At 39.5% G+C, this 20,262-nt stretch overlaps 1 protein-coding gene across 1 annotated transcript in view; it reads right to left on the bottom strand.

Moving 5' to 3' along the window:
* Nucleotides 1–1,828: 1,828 nt before the first annotated feature.
* Nucleotides 1,829–20,262, bottom strand: part of BBOX1 (gamma-butyrobetaine hydroxylase 1) — a 39,222-nt gene continuing 20,788 nt past the window's right edge. Inside the window, exons 3-7 of the mRNA XM_086613754.1 lie at nt 15,925–16,123; nt 7,099–7,204; nt 4,798–4,994; nt 3,952–4,118; nt 1,829–1,989 (exon numbers count right to left, since the gene is read on the bottom strand). Of these exons, the coding sequence (XP_086469880.1) occupies nt 1,829–1,989; nt 3,952–4,118; nt 4,798–4,994; nt 7,099–7,204; nt 15,925–16,123 (830 nt within the window). The remainder of the gene's footprint in view (nt 1,990–3,951; nt 4,119–4,797; nt 4,995–7,098; nt 7,205–15,924; nt 16,124–20,262) is intronic.

The raw sequence follows: 20,262 nt of genomic DNA, 5'->3' as shown, positions 1-20,262 counted from the left end.
TTCCATATTAGCTTTTAATAAACAGAAATTTGAATAAAACAGTTTTTAGAAAAGTACAGAATAAAAGCAGAAAATAGCTCTTTTGTATTAACCACTGGTATAAATCCCAAGATGTCTTGTTTTAAAGTAATAAATTGCGCTCTTCACTAAATTGTTATATGGAAAATATTGCAGTTAATCCACAGTACTGCTGGTGTCTTACAGAATATAGGTATTAACCTTTCCTCATCTTTCCCCCCTTTTTTAGCAAAGGCAAAAAATACTTTCCTCGTATTTCTGAAATTAATTATTAAAGGAGGCACTGAGAAATCAAATTCCTACCAGAAGCTGGTTTAGTTATGCTGTGTCTTAATGTTATAAGTTTGAGAAAAACATTTCACTATTTACTAAAGAGGAATGGTTTCGAACTGCACTATGCTAGATCATGACCAAAACCTAATTTGGTTTTACTTGATTGTTCAGCTGAGATATCTGTTGACTGTAAATGGTAAGTAGAAGCTATGGAAGTGTTTGCAAGCTGATGTTAGGGTCTTGCTTATGTTGAGTTTTTTTGTATCAATGAATTTATTTCCACAGTTATTTAATTCTGTAGTAACAGTTCTGTTGTTTTAGCCTACTAGGAAAAGCCTAGGATTTATGTGACTTTCAAGGAATAGTTTGAAAATAACCAATTGAACAGAGCAGCTCTGAGAGTGGAGGTGTGATTATTTTGTCAGGCTCACAGCATGGGGAAGAGGGCGTCCTGTTAACTCTGCAGCTACAAAGACAGTAAAAAATAAACTTGGTTTTATACTCACTAATATATCTACTAAGTATTTTAAAATTCTTTCTCTTTCAATCTGGCATCTGAATATAGGAAAAAACTCCACTATTTTGGCTTCTCTATTCAGAATGTAAGCTAGAGGAAAATATCCTGCAGATCAAGTCTATCGGAGGAGCGCTCCCGTATTTGGTGTAACAAAAATGAATCTGGGTTCAGTAGCCACTTTTCTGTCAGATGCGGAGTCAATAACCACCTCTGTCACTCTGTGGTTTCTAGCAGCCAAGAGGCATCAGCGTTCCTCTTCCCGACTTTCCTCAAAAGTCTGTCTGCCTGCAGATCTTAATTACATTGGTGCACAGCATCTGATGGGATTTATGACCCTATCTGTGACCTCTACGCTGAGATTTATTTCTATCCTAATGCAGAGGAAAATTAATACGACTCATTGTCTGGTAGCTCTATAGTTTTTGAGCTTATGGACTCATAAATGTAGAAAAAAATTATTTCTGGCTGTGATAGTAATCACATGTATAGCAGCATGTAGAGAACATAGCATCCGTTGAATGAGATGTTGTATGAAAGTGGAGTTCTACCTAGAAAGAAGTGTACATAAAAATAACTCCACAGCAGTGGTTGCTTATGTTGATAATGAATTTTAGTTATGATGTATATAATAAAGAATGCTTCTCTGAAAGTAGAGGAAGGTGCTGTTCATAACAAACCTTTAGTAAGTAATACTTTAAGCTCTTTTTTGACGCTCCCTTCCAAGCTTTTTAGGGAGGTATATTTGTTGAGGCACAGGAAGGCATTGAGATACCCAGTCAGCCCAGTAAAGTGAAAATCTTTCAAGCCACTTTGCGCACTGATTTTAAAAAGCAAATAAAGTGACAGAGGTTTTATAGATTCAATACCAGGACACAGACAAATCTTAAATTGTTACGAAAACCAGCTTTCTTAGCTTATGGAACTCAAAAATATATTCATGATGTTAGTTTCTGAACACTTTTTTTTTTTTTTTTTGAGGTTAGACAATCTAGGTTTTAGTCATTCTAGTTAGAAGAAAGCTCAGTCCCTATTCAGGACGCTCTTCCTGAGGAGCCGGAGCCTTGACATGACCACATCCCAGTCTGCATAGGCACCTTCCAGGTGACGAGTGACTTCTGATCCCGACGGGTAGCTTTGGCGACCATGAAGCACGCGCCAGTTATCAAACGTCACTATGTCTCCTATAAAGAGATTACACGGTGTTTAATATTCAGTATGTTATATTTATAATTCCTTCAAACAGATAACATGGAGGTAGATTTATATCAACAGTTAGGGAGCAATAAGTTTTTAGTAGCTCGGCTGGAGATACACAGCGACGACACAGTAATGTTAATTTAGCTGGTCATTCTCAACCAGGGAGGGCAGGTCCCTTTCAACCTCTGCATCTTTTCTTGTATAACTAGGAGTTAAAAGCAGAGTGGTAGGGGAATCCACGCTGAGAAATGCAGGCCTTGAGTGGAAAAGCCACTAAAGCAAATCCACAGGAAGGATAAAAGGGGTGAAAGCCACTAGGATGATTTTTATTTGATCAGCCTGGTGCTATTTTTACTGTACATATCTTGCATTACTGTCCCTGTTAAGTGAATTTTATGAGAATAAAGTCAAGCCATTGAAAGTTAGGAAATCACATAATTAAGGCTAGCATGCCATTTTAATTTTTCTCCCTTTTGTGCCACCATTATGATAAATCTCTAATTAAATAACCTTGTACTCTTTCTTTACTTCTTCCCCTCCTCTCTACTACCAATTTAGTGCCTTAATTGATGGGATGGATGGTACTAATGTAATGTGAAGTACTTTGTTTTACCATTTATTACGTGATCTTATAAATTATTTTATTGCATATTCCCAACAGAGGTTAATTTTCTCATAGACACTTTAAAGATACTACCATCATAGTACATGAGGCAGGCAGATACACTAATGAATTTACTTTTGTAACATCTCTTGAGAGATGAAGGCCTATTCATATCTTTATTTTATAGCTGGGGAAAGAAAGACTAGAGATCAAGGCCAAAGATGTTAAATATACGCACGGACTGACTTTTAAAGAGTAAAGGGTGTTTTTTGCAGCATGTTTTATGTTTAAAGCACAGCCCTGTACAACTCTAGCTGAAGTTTCGAGCGCGTAGTGCTTCTGCAAATCTGCCTCCAGATGTCTTGCAGAGGCCACCCAGAAAAAGCAGCACAGCAGCAGTGGCCTGTTGTCATTTATCCAGCTTTACACTGGCATTTGGTGTCTCAGCAAAGATGACAAGTGAATTCCCCGCGGCACTCTTCCGCTTCCTTCAGCGTTACGGACATTATGCAATTGCACCATCTTCTAGATGTTCTGCAACTCCTGCAGCTACTCTCCCCACTAACAAATTACAATGTCATAAAGAAAGACATATCATTTGGCTTAATGTACATACTCTGCATCAAATGAAGCAGAAGAAAACGTATGTGATCGTGTATCATTTAATGAACAGACACTGAATTATGACAGCACAGCAGTCTTACACGTGGCATGTCTCAATCGTGCTGCTATTGATATGACAAGTTACAATTTCCTATATAGTATGGGGTTTGATGAAATATAAAGATTATAAGATACGTTGGACTAATTAATATATAGACTCTATTCTCCTCTCCCTTTTTGTTTTTTTTTTGTGAAAGAAATCTGTGGAGACCTTCTAGCAGCCTGTCAGTACCTAAAAGGGGCCTACAAGAAAGCTGAAGAGGGGCTTTTTACAAAGGTGTGTAGTGACAGGACAAGGGGCAATGGCTTTAAACTGAAAGAGGGCAGATTTAGATTAGATATAAGGAAGAAATTTTTTACAATGAGGGTGGCGAAACACTGGAACATGTTGCCCAGAGAAGTTGTGGATGCTCCATCTCTGGAAGTGTTCAAGGCTTTGAGCAACCTGACATAGTGGAAGGTGTCCCTGCCCATGGCAGAGTGGTTGGAACTAGATGATCTTTAAGGTCCCTTGAAACCCAAAACATTCTATGATTCTATGTAAAGACGCAGTATAAAATAAAACAGGTGACAGAAGGACTGACATTTCCTCTCAGTACCAGTGCTAACCATGCTCAAGTGTTTTGACTGCTTGGAAAGAACTGTGAAAAATCATTGCGAAGAGAAGCAACTTACTGACCTGGTTTCAGCTTGTAAGTAAACTTGTGTTCTGCACTGTTTAATAAATTATCAAATTCCTTTAAAGCTGCATAAAACGGCCTCACTTCTTCAGCTGGTATGTCAAACACTGTGTCTCTTGTTGCATTATTGTAATTGATGCGAACTGCTTGGCCTCTGGAATCCACGCTATGAAACAGAGAAGGACAGGAAAAGGAATGTATTATGTTGTTACTGAAACATTTTAAGATGGTTAAACAACAACCAAACTTTACTGCAGGAATTTCAGTTTGTTTCTACAGTGAAATTTAGCTTGTTACTGAGTTGGATTTTGACAATTAAGCCTAGCTAGCAAAAGGGATAATCAGGAGAAAGTGTAGACGCTTGAAACCCTCAAACGTCTATATTCTATACACTTTAATTGTAGAATTGTAAACTCTTTAAATTCAGAAGAGATTATGAAAATTTGCCTTTTATCTTTTTATAGTATATAATTCTTAATCTAAATAAATGCTTCAAATTGTGACCTGTCTTTGGCATGATACATACATACATTTCCTGGAATTTAGTAACAGACCCAACTGCTGTTAAGCTGTGTCTGTATCTAGGAGCTGCTCTAATTACCACCACTTCTTGATGCTATGTGGCAAAAACAAACAAGGAAAACTACGTTATGGTGGTACAAAGAACAGAACAAGTCATAAACTGGCAAAAACCCCAAATTAACCAAAAAACCCCTCCAAAAGAACTACTGACCAAGTTAAATCAGCATTTCCCCACAAGGTGGCAGGACCAGACCTTCTCCTACCAATGCGTAATCCACCATACAAGAGGAATTTCATTTTTCGATGTTGTTGAACCAACTCACTCTATAATCCTTTGTTTACATTGCACAGCAAAATCACAGTAGTCCACCCCGACGTCTGTATAGTCTACAGCAGTAGAGGACAGGATCTGATACGCTTGCGGATTTTGTTTCTTCAGCTTGTTGGCTACATGAAATCCATCCACAACTTCACTGTCACCTCCTGCAGCTGTTTGCTTTATACAATGGAGAAACTGAACCTGGCATGAATCAACATCACATTACGAGAAGAATTAGCTCGCATATTTAACAGTTCATTAGTATCACTTCCCTCATATCTGTAGTTCTAGTCTTTTGGTGGTTTGTTTTTTTTTTTTTTTTTTTCAGTGAAAGACTGAGTTCCCATTACTGCAGCTGCACACACTACTATCACACAGGCAGAAAATTGAAGTAGCATGTTCATAAATCCATCCCATTTGGGATATCTTCTAACGCTTGCAACATGTGAGTCAACTGCAAAGCTCTGGTCTTGCTTCTTTCCTTTGAGTCCCTCTTCGCGGTAGTCATATAATTTTAAATGCATCACGGTCTGCCTCAACAAAGAGGATTAGTTTTCTCTTGCAGAAATAAAGTGCGCTGTGAATTATCTGCTTGCCGAGGGGAAAAGGTGTCTCTCAGAAGGCAACAGGCCCAGTGCCTCTATCATAAACTATGATTAAGACAGTTTCATTTCACTTCACAGTGAAATTGCCAAGGGGTAAGACAGAGCAGGTGGTCTAAACAGGGCTCTTGGTTACACCAGTGTAAATCTGAGCTACTGACACAGGCAGTAAAACTTCCCGTGCCATTAGAGGGCTCAGTGTAAACGTGCATCTCAGCCCAACTACACAAAATACATCTGTTGTACCAATGGTAACAGCGTTCACCTTTCCCTTCCATGGATGATGAATTATTTCTGAGACAGTTAGGAGAAAAAAAAAATGGAAAAAAAAACAGGAGGAGAAAGAGGAGCAGCTTGTCCCAGACTCTCCTCACCAGCTGGACCCATAGTCCTTGATGATGGTGATGAAAGGGGAAACTGAAATAACCAACAGTGCAGAAGGGTGACTCGCTTGGAAAGGATGTAAGTTAGTTTATTAATTTGGTGAAGCAGTTTTCTGCCCTTCTGCCATGCTCCTTTTGGCCAGCAAGCTATGGGAGCACTCAGGGCTCCCACTGAAGGCAGCACAAGGCAACTAGCCTTGCATAGACACGGCAAGCAAGGCTTGGCACAGCTAAGGAGTGCTGCACTAACAGTAAACATCTCTGAAAATGTTCAAATGAGAATTTAGGTTTATGTTTTAGCGAGGTAATGTTTCTGCTAGATCTAATAATCAGTTGTTTGTTTTGTTTTGGTTTGGTTTTTTTTAAATCAGGGTATCTCCTGGGAAAATAATTGCCAGATCAAAACCTAGGAAATGCTAAAATTATTTTTACAGGATGGCTCTGAAACTAATCATCATCCATTTTAAAACATTTCTACAAATACAGAGGTAAATACACCTTAAGAGTTCGAATATCATGTAACAAGTAGATAAAGAAAACTGCACATTCAGGACAATGTTCAAAAATAATTCAATATGCTTTAATTCTTTTCTTTCTTACAAGCACATTTGAATGAAAAGGTTATGCTTTTTTTTCTAATGTTTCATAGCAGGGTGTGAGTTAATTCAAATCTGCTTTCTGTTAATGAAGCCCTATTCCATTGTTACTCCACATTAACGAACAGCATCTAAATGATATTAATAGGCAATGGTAGTGTGAAGTATTTGGTGTGCACTTGTGGATAAACAAACCACATTGGCTTTTTGTTTAATTATAGAAATAACTGAACTCCACAACATGAGAAAGGGAAGTTGTAGGTATGAAGCTTATAGATGAAAACTTTGCCAGGATTGTCTTTGTTCCTTTTTTCTGCTCCTACTACTTTTCAGTTCTCTGGTGAATTTGTGGATTAAGCTTTGATATGTCACAACTTAACTACAGCACTTAGATGCCCAACTTCTTCAATACAGTGAAAGCAGCAGTGAAGCACACATGTAGGACCCTAATGCTTTCTCATACGGTAATATTCTCAATACTTTGTGAGTTTCCATTTAAAAATTATGGCATACGTAATGGGCTTGTTATGTAGAACTTGCATCATAATGTATATATTACATACCCATGTGTGTAGATTATTTTATGCAGATTAATATATTGTTATTTTTACATGGCTCTTTTCAGACAAAATTCAGAGTCACTCAACGCTAACCATATTTCACACAGTAGGAACATTTTCCTTTCCCCTTTTCTGTTGAGAAAAAGTCAGTGGATTCACCTTACCCCAGGTGGATGCTGCAGAACAGGGTAATCAGTGTGAAAACATAGTTTCCCGGTTGTATAAGCCACATTGTTAGCATCTGCTTTGTCTTGCACTTGCCAAGTTGGTCTTTATAAAGAAAGAGAAAAGAGAAAACATGTTAAAACAGCCAGCCAGGATGCCAGCCAGTACACACTGAAACAGCATGATGAAATCACAGTACGAAAGAATTGTTCCATCTTTGACTATGAAAATATTATAAAATTATAAGGAAATAATGATTTAGCAGTGTCCCCCCCCCCCAAGCAAAGAAGGCTGATTTCTGCTGTCCTAGAATCAAGCTAGAAACTGAAGTGTGCCAAGGGACGTGTGGCCCCAGGGTAGTATCTAGAAGAACGATGGCTTTCCAGTGGTGAATGCAAATGCTAGGATAAATCATCATCTTTTTACTGAGGCTTCAGAAGTAAGGGTGTGGAAGTTGGCCCATTTCTTTTTATCAGCCTTCCATTTTCTAGCTGCCAAGTGGAGCACATTATCAATGAAGTATGAAATTGTTAAAGGCTATGTAACTTTCCCCAAAAAATATTTTCAGAGCTTTGTGATCTTAGAAAATATAGAATATCCTTTGCAGTGAAATCTTTCCTGTATCTTGAAGACTTGCCACTAAAGGAAAATGTCTTGATGAAAGACTTTGTAACGTCTTCCCTTTCCCTGATGCTCTTTCTGGGAACTATCCCCATTTATTTTGTTACATAGTTTCTGTCTTGAAAGTTGACAAAATTCAGTACGAAAGTTTACTGTCGACTGCAGGGGAATAAAAAAAAAAGTCTTCGTTATATGACAAGGACATGAATACATATCGTTGCAGCACAATAAAAATCTGTTTTGAGTGACACACCATGACACTGTGCAGGAGAATTTAAGACAAAGAACTACACGTTTTGCTTGTACAGAGTTCACATGATTGAAGACAGCCCTCAGCAGATACATGTTATAGATCCAGACATTTGTCTGGAAAAGTGTAAGTCACCATATGTAGCCCATGTAATCACAGGAGCATGTGTGATTTAAAAGCAAGTATGAAACTCATTTTCCCTTGCGAAAGGCTATGGACCAAATATATTATGTTTCAGATGGTGTGTGTCCAGCATTACTTCTTAGTAATATTAAAAAAAAAAATAGGCTAAAGAACGTGCAGACCAAAATGCTTTATATATAGTATACAAATGCTTTTGTTCTAGGAGTGGTATTTAGTATAGAAACTATGCCAAATGCTAAAAGTAAATTTCTGAAATTGCTAGGAGGAAACCCCCCTTGAATACTTGCAAATGGGCTTAAGTGCCTGGGAAAAATCATCTTTATTATTTGGTACAGCACATATTCATCAGTACATGACTGCAGTACTCAAGTATGATAACTTCAACCACGCTTCCCTAGTTCCCAATTTTACAGCCAAGAAATAGCCTGTTATATCATCCTTGTCATTAGCGTTGAAGGTAGCTAGGCTCACTATATCTTTAATTTAAAAGGCTCCAGTGTCACTGGAAGGTTCTAAAATGATTTAACACATTTTAGTTGTCTCATTTAAATGAATATATACAATTGCTGGAATGGTTGTACCTTATAAAATCATTGCGAGGTTTTGCTTTTGTGCTATTATGCTTGGCGAGGGGAGCTGGTTCCTGGGAACATGCCTTCCACGCAAGGAGCTTCAGTCAAAGCTCAAGTTACTGACTTGAAGTCAGCAATGATTAAACGAACAACACAATGCTAATGGGGAACTTGGCACTGAATATGAAAAAAATCAACCTTACTTTGTCAAAGTCTCCACAGAGGTAAAGTATTAACTCTGTCACGGGAAGAGCGCGCAAGAAGGAAGAAAACGTGGGTAACATCAGAGGAATCGTGGTCCTTAGGGGGAGCAAAGAACCTTGGAATGGTTTATGGTTTAGTAATCAGGGTCAGATTTCAACATCAATTGCTCAGGCTGTTGGACAGAGGAGGAAATTTGGCACTAGGCAGGTGTAGCGGTTTTTGCATGAAGCGGCAACATGGGCTCAGTCTCCCTGAGCAGAAAAGTAGCCTGCCTGTTACAGCCTTAGTCTTGCAAAATTGCTGCACTAGGAACTGAAACTACACTTGAATCATCTTGTTGTGCACTTTATTAAAAATCCAAGTCTCATTCATAAGAGATAGGGGACCAATGTCCTTCTCTTGCAGCTGAGGCTCTTTGGGAGGTGCAGATGGTTTGGCTGTCTCAGTGGGAGTGCTGGGGCCCTGAAGGAAGCCCTTCACACCACCCCAAGCCCTGGGCAAGGTTTCAGAACAGGGGAGGAGCACAAGGTCTAGGGCATGAGAAGTTAGAGAAATGAATTGTGGTATGACTGGAGACCTCGTTAATGGGAGTTGTGCCTCTATAACTTAAAGAAAAAGGTTAATTTAAAAACATGTAACCCCTTGTTGTTATTATATGGCTGATACAGAGAATGTTTCCACTTTTTACTGTAATGACATTTTAGGTAGCATGTACCATACAGACATCTAGACAAGAAAAAAGGCGCTTTTTTTCCCATTTGTCAGAGTTATATTCATCACGGTTACATTTCTTTTTAAATTTCATGGTCCTGCTGAGGTAATGTTTTATTTGGCAAGCTTGCCAATTCCAAATTTATCCTTTTATTTATGATAGTTGGAAGGTCTTGTATTGGCTTCTAGTGAAATAGAAAAGGAATTACCCAAAGTTATTATTTTATTACAGTAGTAAAAGCCACCTCAGAGTTGGATGCCAGTAAGAAAGGACTTCTGGTTTAGAGGTGAAGAGATGGACTGTAAAGTGCTGCTCTAAGTCTGTTGTTAAGACTGAAAACTCAATGGAGTTTCTGCTACTGCAAGAAATATGTAAGAACAACAAGATCAGGCACTACGAAAATTATATCTGAGAAGGAAATAGGTCAAATTATGAGAAAAGATGCTATAGGGAAAGAAGTATTTTCTTCTCCATTATATTGTTAGGCTGGGTTCCAGCCATACGTGGTAAAAAATACGAAATTTGTTCCTTATAAAACACTCCCCCTCCAAATATCCAATAATAAGCCAAAACAAGTCTTTTTCAAGACTTCATGTGATGAATTACACATTTAACAAACGCTGAGTTATTAAGCTGTTTGAATACAGTTCTCTAGCTATTTTCTGATGTTTAGCGTATTACCGCTTCATAGACATCTGTATTAAAACATTTGAAATTAGTTTTGTGACTTAACTTATTAAAAATAGTTTATGGATAGTTTCTTAAACCACTACATATAATAACACAAAATTAATGCACGGTCTTGCTTGTATTTTCCAGTACTTGAGAAATCCCTCCCTCCTCCTTTTTTTTTTTTAGAAAAAAAAAAAACCCACAACAAAAACACAAAAGCAGGGCTCTTTAGTAAAAAAATTAGTGTAAAGTGTCATTTAAAAAAATTTCAAAGCATTAATCATTAACATCACCAGCATGGCGATGAGAACAGCTAAACGTTGCTGAAGTTGTCAAGCTGCAACATGTGTGCCTCCACATGTGTGCCTGTGCCCAGGGAGGAAAGAGACTTGGTTGATTGTGGGCCAAAATGGAGAGCAACTCTTTTGAAAAGGTGTAATATTTTGCAGCCCCACTTTCTATTTACAGCCTTTGCAATTCAAGAAACTTCTCTTAAACAGAGACAAAAGATAACCCAACAACTCCTCACAACACATTGAGGAGCCAACGCCTAGCAGCAGTGTGTCGGTTTTGCCTGCAAACCCTACGCACGCAAACAGATGATCCTTGCTTCTGGACTTCTGGACTTCATCCAATGCCAGAAGAATACAATGGTGGGGGCAGGCAGTATCTTTCTAATGACTTGAGTCAGCTTGGGTCAAGGTTCATCTATTTAGGTAACAAACTCATCTTGTACACCTCTGTGGCAGGATATTTGTGCTGAACCTTTCTGAAAGCTTACTGTTCTACTACTGTGAGTGTTAAGTTTGAAAAGTGTCCTGGTTTCAGCTGGGACAGAGCTAGTTCTTTTTAGCAGCTAGAAGAGCTCTGTGTTTTGGTTTTAGTCTGAGATTTGTTCTAAGAATGTTGATAATGCACTGATGTTTATAGTTGGCACTGAGACCTCAAGGACTTTTCAGCTGCCGTGTTCTTGCCAGTGTGCAGGAGCACAAGAGGATAGGGGGGAGCATAGCTGGGACAGAGGGTCCACAACTTCCCTTATGATTTGAATGTAGACGTAGGATTGAGGGCCAAATTGGCCAATGAAGTTATTCCATATCATGCAGTGTCATGCCGAGTATAAAAATGAGGGTTGACTGGAAAGAAGGGCTTTTGCTCTTCTGGGGGCTCTCACTTTCGGACTCTGAGTACTATCCCTCTCTAGCTCTTTTTTTTCCCCAGGCCTTTTGCTCATCTGGGATTGTGGTGTCAGGACTTATCTATTTCAGGATCGTTAGTCTGGGACAGAACAGGCCTTGATCACCAGGTGGTGAGCAATTACACTGTGCATCACTTGTTTGAATACGTTATTATTATGCACATATATATATTCATATATTATTAGTAGTAGTATTAAATTGCTCTTATCTCAACCCACGGGTCTCTTTCCCTTTTCCCCTTTAATTCTCTTCCCCATCTCTGGGGGTGGGGGAGGATGAACGAGCGACTGTGTGGAGTTTAGTTGCCGGCCAGGTTAAACCACGACAAATAGGTATGACTTTACTGTACAGCCTTGATAAAGGCACCCTTACACTGCATCTTGGAGACAGCTAAACAGCATCTGATCTCTGAACTGGAGGAATGAAAGCCACGACGTAAGGAATAGCACGCTTGCCCCAGAGCAGGCTGCCTGTGCGTGCACAGTTGCTTTCTCTCCTTGCAAGTCTGCAACATATTCTGAAAAAGAAAAGTGTATTCAACAGTTTTGGTTCCTCCTGCCCTGAAAGTCTGGCTCTGCTAATGTGCACATTATGTCATATGCATCCTACCCCTTTTATAACCGTGCCCTTCCTTTAGTAATGCAGCATATACTCTTTTTTCCAGAGCGGGACATAAGCCTGTATGTAGCTTGTGGACCTCACCCTGTGGCAGAGCTGGTTTTTGTTTCTTGACACCCAGACTAGTCTGCAAATCTGGTCTTTGGATGTCCGACTCTCTTTGACCTTATGCTCTTCAGATTTTAATTTAATATTGCAAATTCAACCTCAGCATACAAAGAAACGTAATTAGCAACTGTCAAATGGCCTAGAGTGAATCTAACAGTGGTGGCTCAATTGGGATGATGTAAACCAGACTTCAAAACTCTCAAATGCTACAGCTGTGTTTAAAAAGCAAAAAAAGGAAAAAAAAACCAGAAACTCAACTGAACTAAATATTCATACTAAGTATATTTTCTTGTAAATGCAGAATTCTTAGTCAATTGGAAAATTTTCATAACATTGAAACCCTTTTTCTGCAGCCCGATAAATACATGAATTAGCAAATATGTTTTGGAAAAGCGAGGAGACTTGTAGCCTTTTATCATTCCTTTATTGTGAACCCTAATACTTAAGGAAATATAAAAATAAGGTTTAATCAGCACCAATAGTAAATCTTAAACAGTGAACAGAGCTCTAACCATTACTTGGTCAAATGGTGTGGACCAAGGTCACATTTCAACCTTGATCTTGTATAGAATGTTAATGGAGGGGGAGGTTGTTTGTAGGATGTATTAAATCATTTTTAAATATATATATCTCTCCCTCTGTATATCTGAAAGACTCAGAACTCACCCTGACAGATTACTTTTATTGAAACCATCTTTAAAGAGATTAACCATTAATTCAAGCTGACTTTAAACAAGGTGAAGCATTTAATAATCATCACTGTTTACAATTGTATAAGGGAAGAGTCAGAGAGGGACAAGACTAACTTTTTTTAATTGGGAAAAACCCATTCTGATGACACAACTGATAAACTGGCAAGTGTCCTTAGGGCAGTCTGAATCTCTTGTTAGCTGAACTTAGACAAGGAAAGTAAAGTATATCCTAACAGTTAATGCACATTTATACAGTAAGGGACTTTCAGTCTCTTAAACACAGCAGAATTATCACAAGCAGACAGCTTCAAACACACAGCTGGCAGTGATTTTAAACAGCAAGAATGGTAGGGTTTTTTTTATCTTACAATGCTGCAGTTAATTCTAAAAACTTTCAAATGCCTTCGTAAAAAACATGTTACAGGGCTCAGCAGATGGCCAAGAAGTGAAAGACAGTGGCCTGCCACGTCAGGAACATTAGAGTAGAAGACTGAAAGATCATTTCCAGTTTTCAGATCTAGGAACTTCTAGATCCAGTTCCTCATCTCTGAAACTTAGGAAAGCAACTAAAAGCTCTGTTGTACCCAAGCACACCATACCATGGTGTATGTTGAAGGGATTGTGTGGCATCCTTGGGTTGTTTTCATATATTTTTTTTTTTGTTCCCCCCACTCTCTGTGGAGATATTATATATTTTATTTTAATGATATGCTTTAACAAAGAACAAAAACTTTTTGTTGTTATCTGGACCTTGCTGTATTCATTTCTAACTCCAAATGCTTGTGCAGCTGTCTGGACACCAACAGAACAAATGCTTCATCCTTCAGGTACCCAGGAGAGGTGGGAAACACCCTCCAATATGATCAGAGTTGGATACTCCTAAGAATCTCCTAGTATCTGTTATTAGGATCATGTCAAAACAAAACCAGAAAGCAGTACTATTTTCAAAATGGTGCAAGTTTTAAATTGAGTCCATAGTAGAGTGCCAAAGATAGAAGTGCACAACATTAGGCATGTTTTTAACAGTAGAAAATGTTTTGTAGCACTGGGTCAGCGTTCTGGGTTGAGCAGGGGGTTCTGCTCCCATTTATTTCAGTAGGATTAACCTAACTGAATCCCAGTTAACTTTGAAAACCACTTTTCCTCCTGGCACAGTAAGCAGAAAGAGGAAACCACACCTTAATGAAAGTATGTTATCTTAACTACCCTAGTACATTTATACGTTACTCCCTTTAAAGCTTTACAAATATTTATCATGGCTGCCTCAACTGACAAAAGCTTCGTAATATTACTGGTATTTTAAAGCAGTAATTCTCTCCATCCCTTCTTTTCGGAAGACAATAGAAAAAAAAAAAAAGAATAGTGACATTCTCACAGGCTGTTCTACATGCTGTGAGTTCACTTCAGTTTCTGCTAATTTCTAGAAGATTTCTTGAGACAACTTTCCTGATTTGAAGCATAGGGAAAAATTCCGCACAAAGAGGTTGACTTTTGACATAAATGAGACAAAAATAAAGGATGGAGATTTGGGTCAGAAGCAACTTACACACTGCCAGAAGTTGCTAGTACATCACAGTAGCTATTTCTCTGCCTCTTAGAAATCGTTCACTAAATCTAAAAGCCAGCAGCATCAACGACATCTTTTTTTCCATAGCTAATGACGGAACGACACTTATAACAATGAGTCCTAATAAGCATCGGAGCTTGAAGAAGGGACCTTTTGTTTGCCTTCCTCCCCCTCACCTCAACTAACAATCTTATTTAATGTATTTCTCTTCGTATCACAGTGCTGCTCTTACCAACCTCACCTGCGTTGCATGTTTTGGCAGGGCTCATATGTGCCTTCACACAGGAGCACTAAGGGGCACAAAAATCTTTCCTTCTCATTTGCAGTCTTGGGGGAATGTGTTTTTTCTGGCCAAGGCTGGAAATTTTTTTCCCCACTTCTATTGATTTTGGATTTTTTTTTTTAGACAAAGGAGAAGACACTGGTTATTGCCTACGTGATTTGTTTGCTTATTCTCTGAATTAGATCCAAGTGAAGGAGGACTCTTGCCATAATTGTTATCTTTTATTCTGTTACAGGGGAGAAGGGAGCTCTTGAGATGGGAAGCCCTGAATGTTCTTAGTTTGGCAGCTATTCAGGCACCAAGAATCACAACTGTGTTTAAATATTAGTATCCATTTTTGTCTTTTTTAAGAATAAGTAGACATCCAAGTCATAGGGTTTTTAGATACATTGTAAAAATCATACCAGCAGCTGGGGGTGAGGGACAGGCAATATATCAGCTAATACAATTGCTCCTTTACTTAGATAGATGGAGGTCACCGACACAGCTCAGCAAGATGTGAGCTACCATCATCGTTTGTTTACTCGCCTAGTAGGTGCTTGAGGAGTTGGAGGTTTGGTTTACCACCTCTTGGCATCAAAAGGGTGATTCACAAGTTCCTGCTTGCACTCCTGCAGGATAAGCTCTTATTTTTGAAAAAAAGCAGTCTTAAAAAAATGCTTGCTGGGACTGGTTGTGGCAGTCCAGAGCAGACTCAGTTAAGAGCAGGGAAATGGGTACACTGCCCATCTTCTCGTTGATGCGAGACACAATAACGTCATCTAAGTTGCACCTATTTCCATGACTTGAAATCAGGCTAAGAAAAAGTTTCAGTACAGGTAACTGTTCCTCTAGTCAGAAGGGGACTGGACTGGGGATTTTTCCTTTTGCCCCATGGTACAGTTAAGTACAGCTATCTTGTGCTTATCTTTTATTTGACATCATCTCTTTTCAGGCATTTTTCCTGCTCTCAGCAGTTAATGTTATTGCTGCTTTTCTTTACACACCCTGCCCATGACAGCAAAGCAGTCCTCTTGTACAGAACATTAATTGACGCCACATTTTCTAACATGCGGAGAAGAAAAAAATTCACCTTGTTTTAATAAATTAATCCACAAAACAGGTCCAGCAAGCTGAAGTGAAGTGCATTAGAAGTGATTACATAGCCGGCAAAGCAAGGATATTAAAAAAAAACTAAACTCACCCATAAAAAGTGAGACGCAGGAACCCAATCCTGTGGCCAAGTTTAAACAACTCTCCCTGCTTAGGAGCAGCTCCTGTTAGTAGCACGATTCCTACTTTCTTTAGGGTGCACAGCCACTTGCATGCACTTTCATCATCGTGCATGATTTCTTCAAAAGGTATTTCAGGAAGTTGCAGGTCTGAGCCCCAGTACTGGCGTTCTGGAAGGGAAGAAATAGAGAAAGAAGCGCTTTGCTGTTTTAGCATCAAAGCTCAGGACACGGTCGAAGTACGAAGTTAATGGGATTTCTATACATTTGTGAATACGCTCTCAGTCCTGCAGTCAACCACCTGAAACTGAGTTCTTTGGTTTGCATGGATAACAAGCAATCTTTATGATGAAATTCAACAAAACATTGCAGTTAAAAAATATGAAATAAGAAGTTGAATAAAAAAAGCATTTGAAAGGGATATTTTTGTATTAACGGTACATCAGAAATGTACATATTCCTTCTTCTGTCTGTACTGGTGAACCACAAGAGTGAAAATTTGAAACTAAGGCTCATTTGAAAGATTCTTGTCTAGGGTAAAATAACATGGAGCACTGTGAGATCTCCCTCAGATGTATTATTTATTGTATGGATACATAATAATGAAAAGATCATATTCCTGAAGCAGGACAGGAGAAGACATATATGCATATATGAATATAACAGCTTAGAAGCAGCGTAACTACACGGACTGCATAAGTGACCAATCAATTTTCTTCTGTAGATTTGTCTTCATGAAATGATATCCTGTTACATTAAATTCTGCAGGATGGTGTCATGCCTTGCCTTTTCCTCTGCGAATTTTTGTGTTTTTTTGGTGAGCATTTATCTTATTTCAGGAAACAGCAAAGGAGAGCCCAAGATGTTAACAAATCCAAGCACTGCTAGAAGGTAAATAAAATGATGGAAAGTGATGAGTAAGTAGTTACGTCATGCCCATTCTCAAACAAAATTCATTTTAAGAGCATATGATGATAGAAGAAGAACATGAGAACTGCTATTTTCTACCATAATCAGACATCATCTTGCTGAATAGACCTTGTGATATAAAAGGTGGAAACCTGCAGCCATTTGTTAGAGGCAGGTATGGACTTACAGGCAGAATGGAAAGGGCTTTTGAGCCTGCCTTTCCTTCAGACCTTTTGCTGCTCCCCTCTTTCTTTTTGTCCCCTCAAACCAGTGGCAGCTGCATGGCACATCATCCAAAGCTATAAAAGTAGTGAAAAATCTATGCAGCTTTAAAATTAAGTGCTGCTTAGCCTCTTTGTTTTATATGTTTACAGCTACTGCTAAATCTGTGCCCTTCTCTAACTGTATATCTATGCCTGCATCTATAGATGTGGATTTTTAACGCATGACCAATCCTTATTACTGTTTTCTAGTATCACAGTTCTATAATGGTTATTGGCTTTGATTTAATAATGCTTTTTAAAAATCTCATAACCCATCCTAAAGCAATCATGTTCTGGTTGAGTTGGAGAGTTCCCAAATAGATAAGTCACCTAATACAGAGAGAGGAAATAAAACTAAAATACTAGGTCATAACTAGAAAAAAAACTCAATTATTTTCTCTTAACCATATAATTTTCTAAGGAAGAACGTACTCTGGTGTCAGACAACATGGCCTTATCTACATTTGTAAAGATCCTCTAGAAGCACAAGAACAGACAAGCGCAAACATTCAGTGACAAAATAGAGTAATAATTAGATATGGTCATGAAATCTAGACAGATTTTTCATGTTATGAAGAGCTACACAATCCAAATCTCATCTTCCAACATAAATAAGTTCTAGAAATTATACCTAGAGTACTCTGCATTCAACAAAACTGTGCACACTTAAAATTTTGATCTGTATTACAGTGCTGGAGGCTGCACCTGGAAAAGGAAAGTCTCATTATGTGTCTAGGCAGGCAGCCAGACACAAAGTCCCCAGGCACGGCATGGGAAAGCACGGCAACCGCTCGCAGCGTAAGTCCCACTCTGCCTACTTTAGGTGCCAGGACACCTCCCTCACCTCATCGGGCTTCCCAAGGGGAGAACACACAACTCCTCTAGCATTGATCGTGGCATCTGGTCACCACTGAAAGCAAGGTGATGCCATAACTTCAACTACTGTAGCCAAGGTCTTAGGCCAAAGCCCTTGATTGTCCCTCTGCTCTTCAGGAGCACACGCTGCCTGCAACTCCTGGTCTGTCACTGCAGGTCACTTGGGTGTGTGCTGGCAACCAAAACCAGCATCCTCTGAACTGGTGCACTAGATGTGAAGAGGATGGCTCCCACCAGGTGCAGGGAGAGGAACTCAGCTGAAGCCAGCTGCCCCTGTCATCCCAGAAGCAGATATTGTTGGTCTGCTTTGCTAAAAATCTTGTGTCTGGGCATTAAGGCATAAACGCACTTGGATTCTGGCTGCCCCTACTCAGATTCTGGACTTAATATTTCTTGCTTTTATTTTTCTTCTTCTTGGTTTATTTTGTGTCCTCTTTCCTATGTGTTTCTTTCCTTCTCATCAGGCAATCTTCGATTTTGAGACCTTGACTTTAGTAGAGATGTCAAGACTGGGATTTTTTCTCTCTCATAAGATCTTCAATAGAAAGGTAAGAAGGAATTCCTATCAGTGGGTCTAATGAAGAAGAATCTTCTTGCATGAAGCAGGTTGTCTTAGCCTTTGTTGGAGGCACTCTCAATTCCAGCGTGAGCCATAGGAATGGCCCAAATGTTTGCAGAGCTAGGCAGTCCCTTCACATGCACCTAAAAATAGCTTCCTTTCCTGCCTCCTTTCTGTCCCAGGACAGAGGTCTCATGCTTTGCATTTTGTTCCTTCCAATTTCAGGTAACATTCGGCTTTCTCCAGGTGAGACACAGACACACGGAGATGAAGAATTTAGTACCTGTCTCTCACTGCTCTTCGTTTTCAGGACTTTGGATGGCTCATGGCAAATGGTGAGGGAACGTGCCTACGCTCACCCAAGGCAGGGCAAAGTCCCAAGATTCCCCATAGGAGTTCAGAAGTGCAGCCAAGAGAAAAGCGCAGGAAACCTCTTCCCATAGCCCAGGCCTCACCAGCTCCTGTGACACATGCAGAGGCATTTCGGCTCTGGCCCAGAGAAGAGAAGCATTATGCAGGAGAGGAGTCCTTCAGGTCCACAGTGATGCTGGAGCTCCCCTTTCAGGGAGGGTGCAGGAAAAAGATAACGGCTTGTTCTCCGCTTCTTGCGCTCCTCAACAGGGGATGACAGCTAACAGGGGAAAGCCTGTCCAGTTATTCATGTCTGAGGACATTTGTAACTGAATTAAGTCTTGGGCCCCTGCTGGGGGAAAGCCTCTCCAGTTACTCATGCCTGAGGTCAAACATATTTAGAGTAAGTCATGGCAACCTCCCCAGAATGATTTTTTTCTTGATATTTTCCCTCAAGTAAACACAAAGTCCTTCAAAAAGACTCCAACAGGGACATTCACCACTGCAGTTGAAGGGCCACCCACTGTAGAGCAAAATAACCCAAGTGGTGGCCTGTTACACACAAAAAGTAGAAGCAAGTTAAGCAAGGTATAAGACTTGTAGTAAACACAGACATAAGCAACAAAGATAATGTAACCAGTGACCGTGTGTCAGCATTTTATAGCTTAATATAAATTCTAAGAGCAAAATCAGCAATTAGCATTTTCTGAAATAGGTACAAAAAAACACACACAGAATAAGGAACCACAAAGAGAAAGACAAGCGCACGTATGAACTATAGGAGACAAGTACAAATAGTAAAATATGAAAGAGCTAAAAACCCCACATGGGCAGCAGGTAGAGAAGGTAACTGGTGAAGCCAAAGTAACCCCACAGGACAACAGGAAATGTGCTGGAAAAACACCCAGAAAACAAATCCTGGTTGCAAAAAAAGAAGCAACTGAGGCACGAGGAGGTGTGCTTCCCACCATCCCTTCAAAGGGAGAAGGAGAAGAATAGAAGACTAAGAAACAATGAGAAAAAAAGACAGTATCTTACTCCAGGTCTGGCTTCCATCACCAGAAGATACTCTTCCCCCCTCACCTCAAAAGTTGGAGAAGCTGCAGCACCAACTCCTGTTTTATACTCGTGGCTAATTTAGGACAAGCTTGTCAAGGACTAATTGTTTCCCTGTGTGTTGATGGTGGTTAAGGCCTAACCCAGGGTGATGTGTACTGTTAATGAATGTAGGTCCAGTAAAGCATTGTTTGGAAGTTTCAAAGGGTGCTGATGTCTTTTGAACCTGTCACCAACTCTCTAAGCGCTATATGTAAAACTAAAGGTACGTATGGACAGATGTGCACAGAGGTTCA

Source organism: Tauraco erythrolophus, chromosome 6 (genome assembly GCF_009769465.1).
Source record: "Tauraco erythrolophus isolate bTauEry1 chromosome 6, bTauEry1.pri, whole genome shotgun sequence".
Lineage (NCBI taxonomy): Eukaryota > Metazoa > Chordata > Aves > Musophagiformes > Musophagidae > Tauraco > Tauraco erythrolophus.
This window is presented reverse-complemented; position numbering and strand designations above follow the sequence as displayed.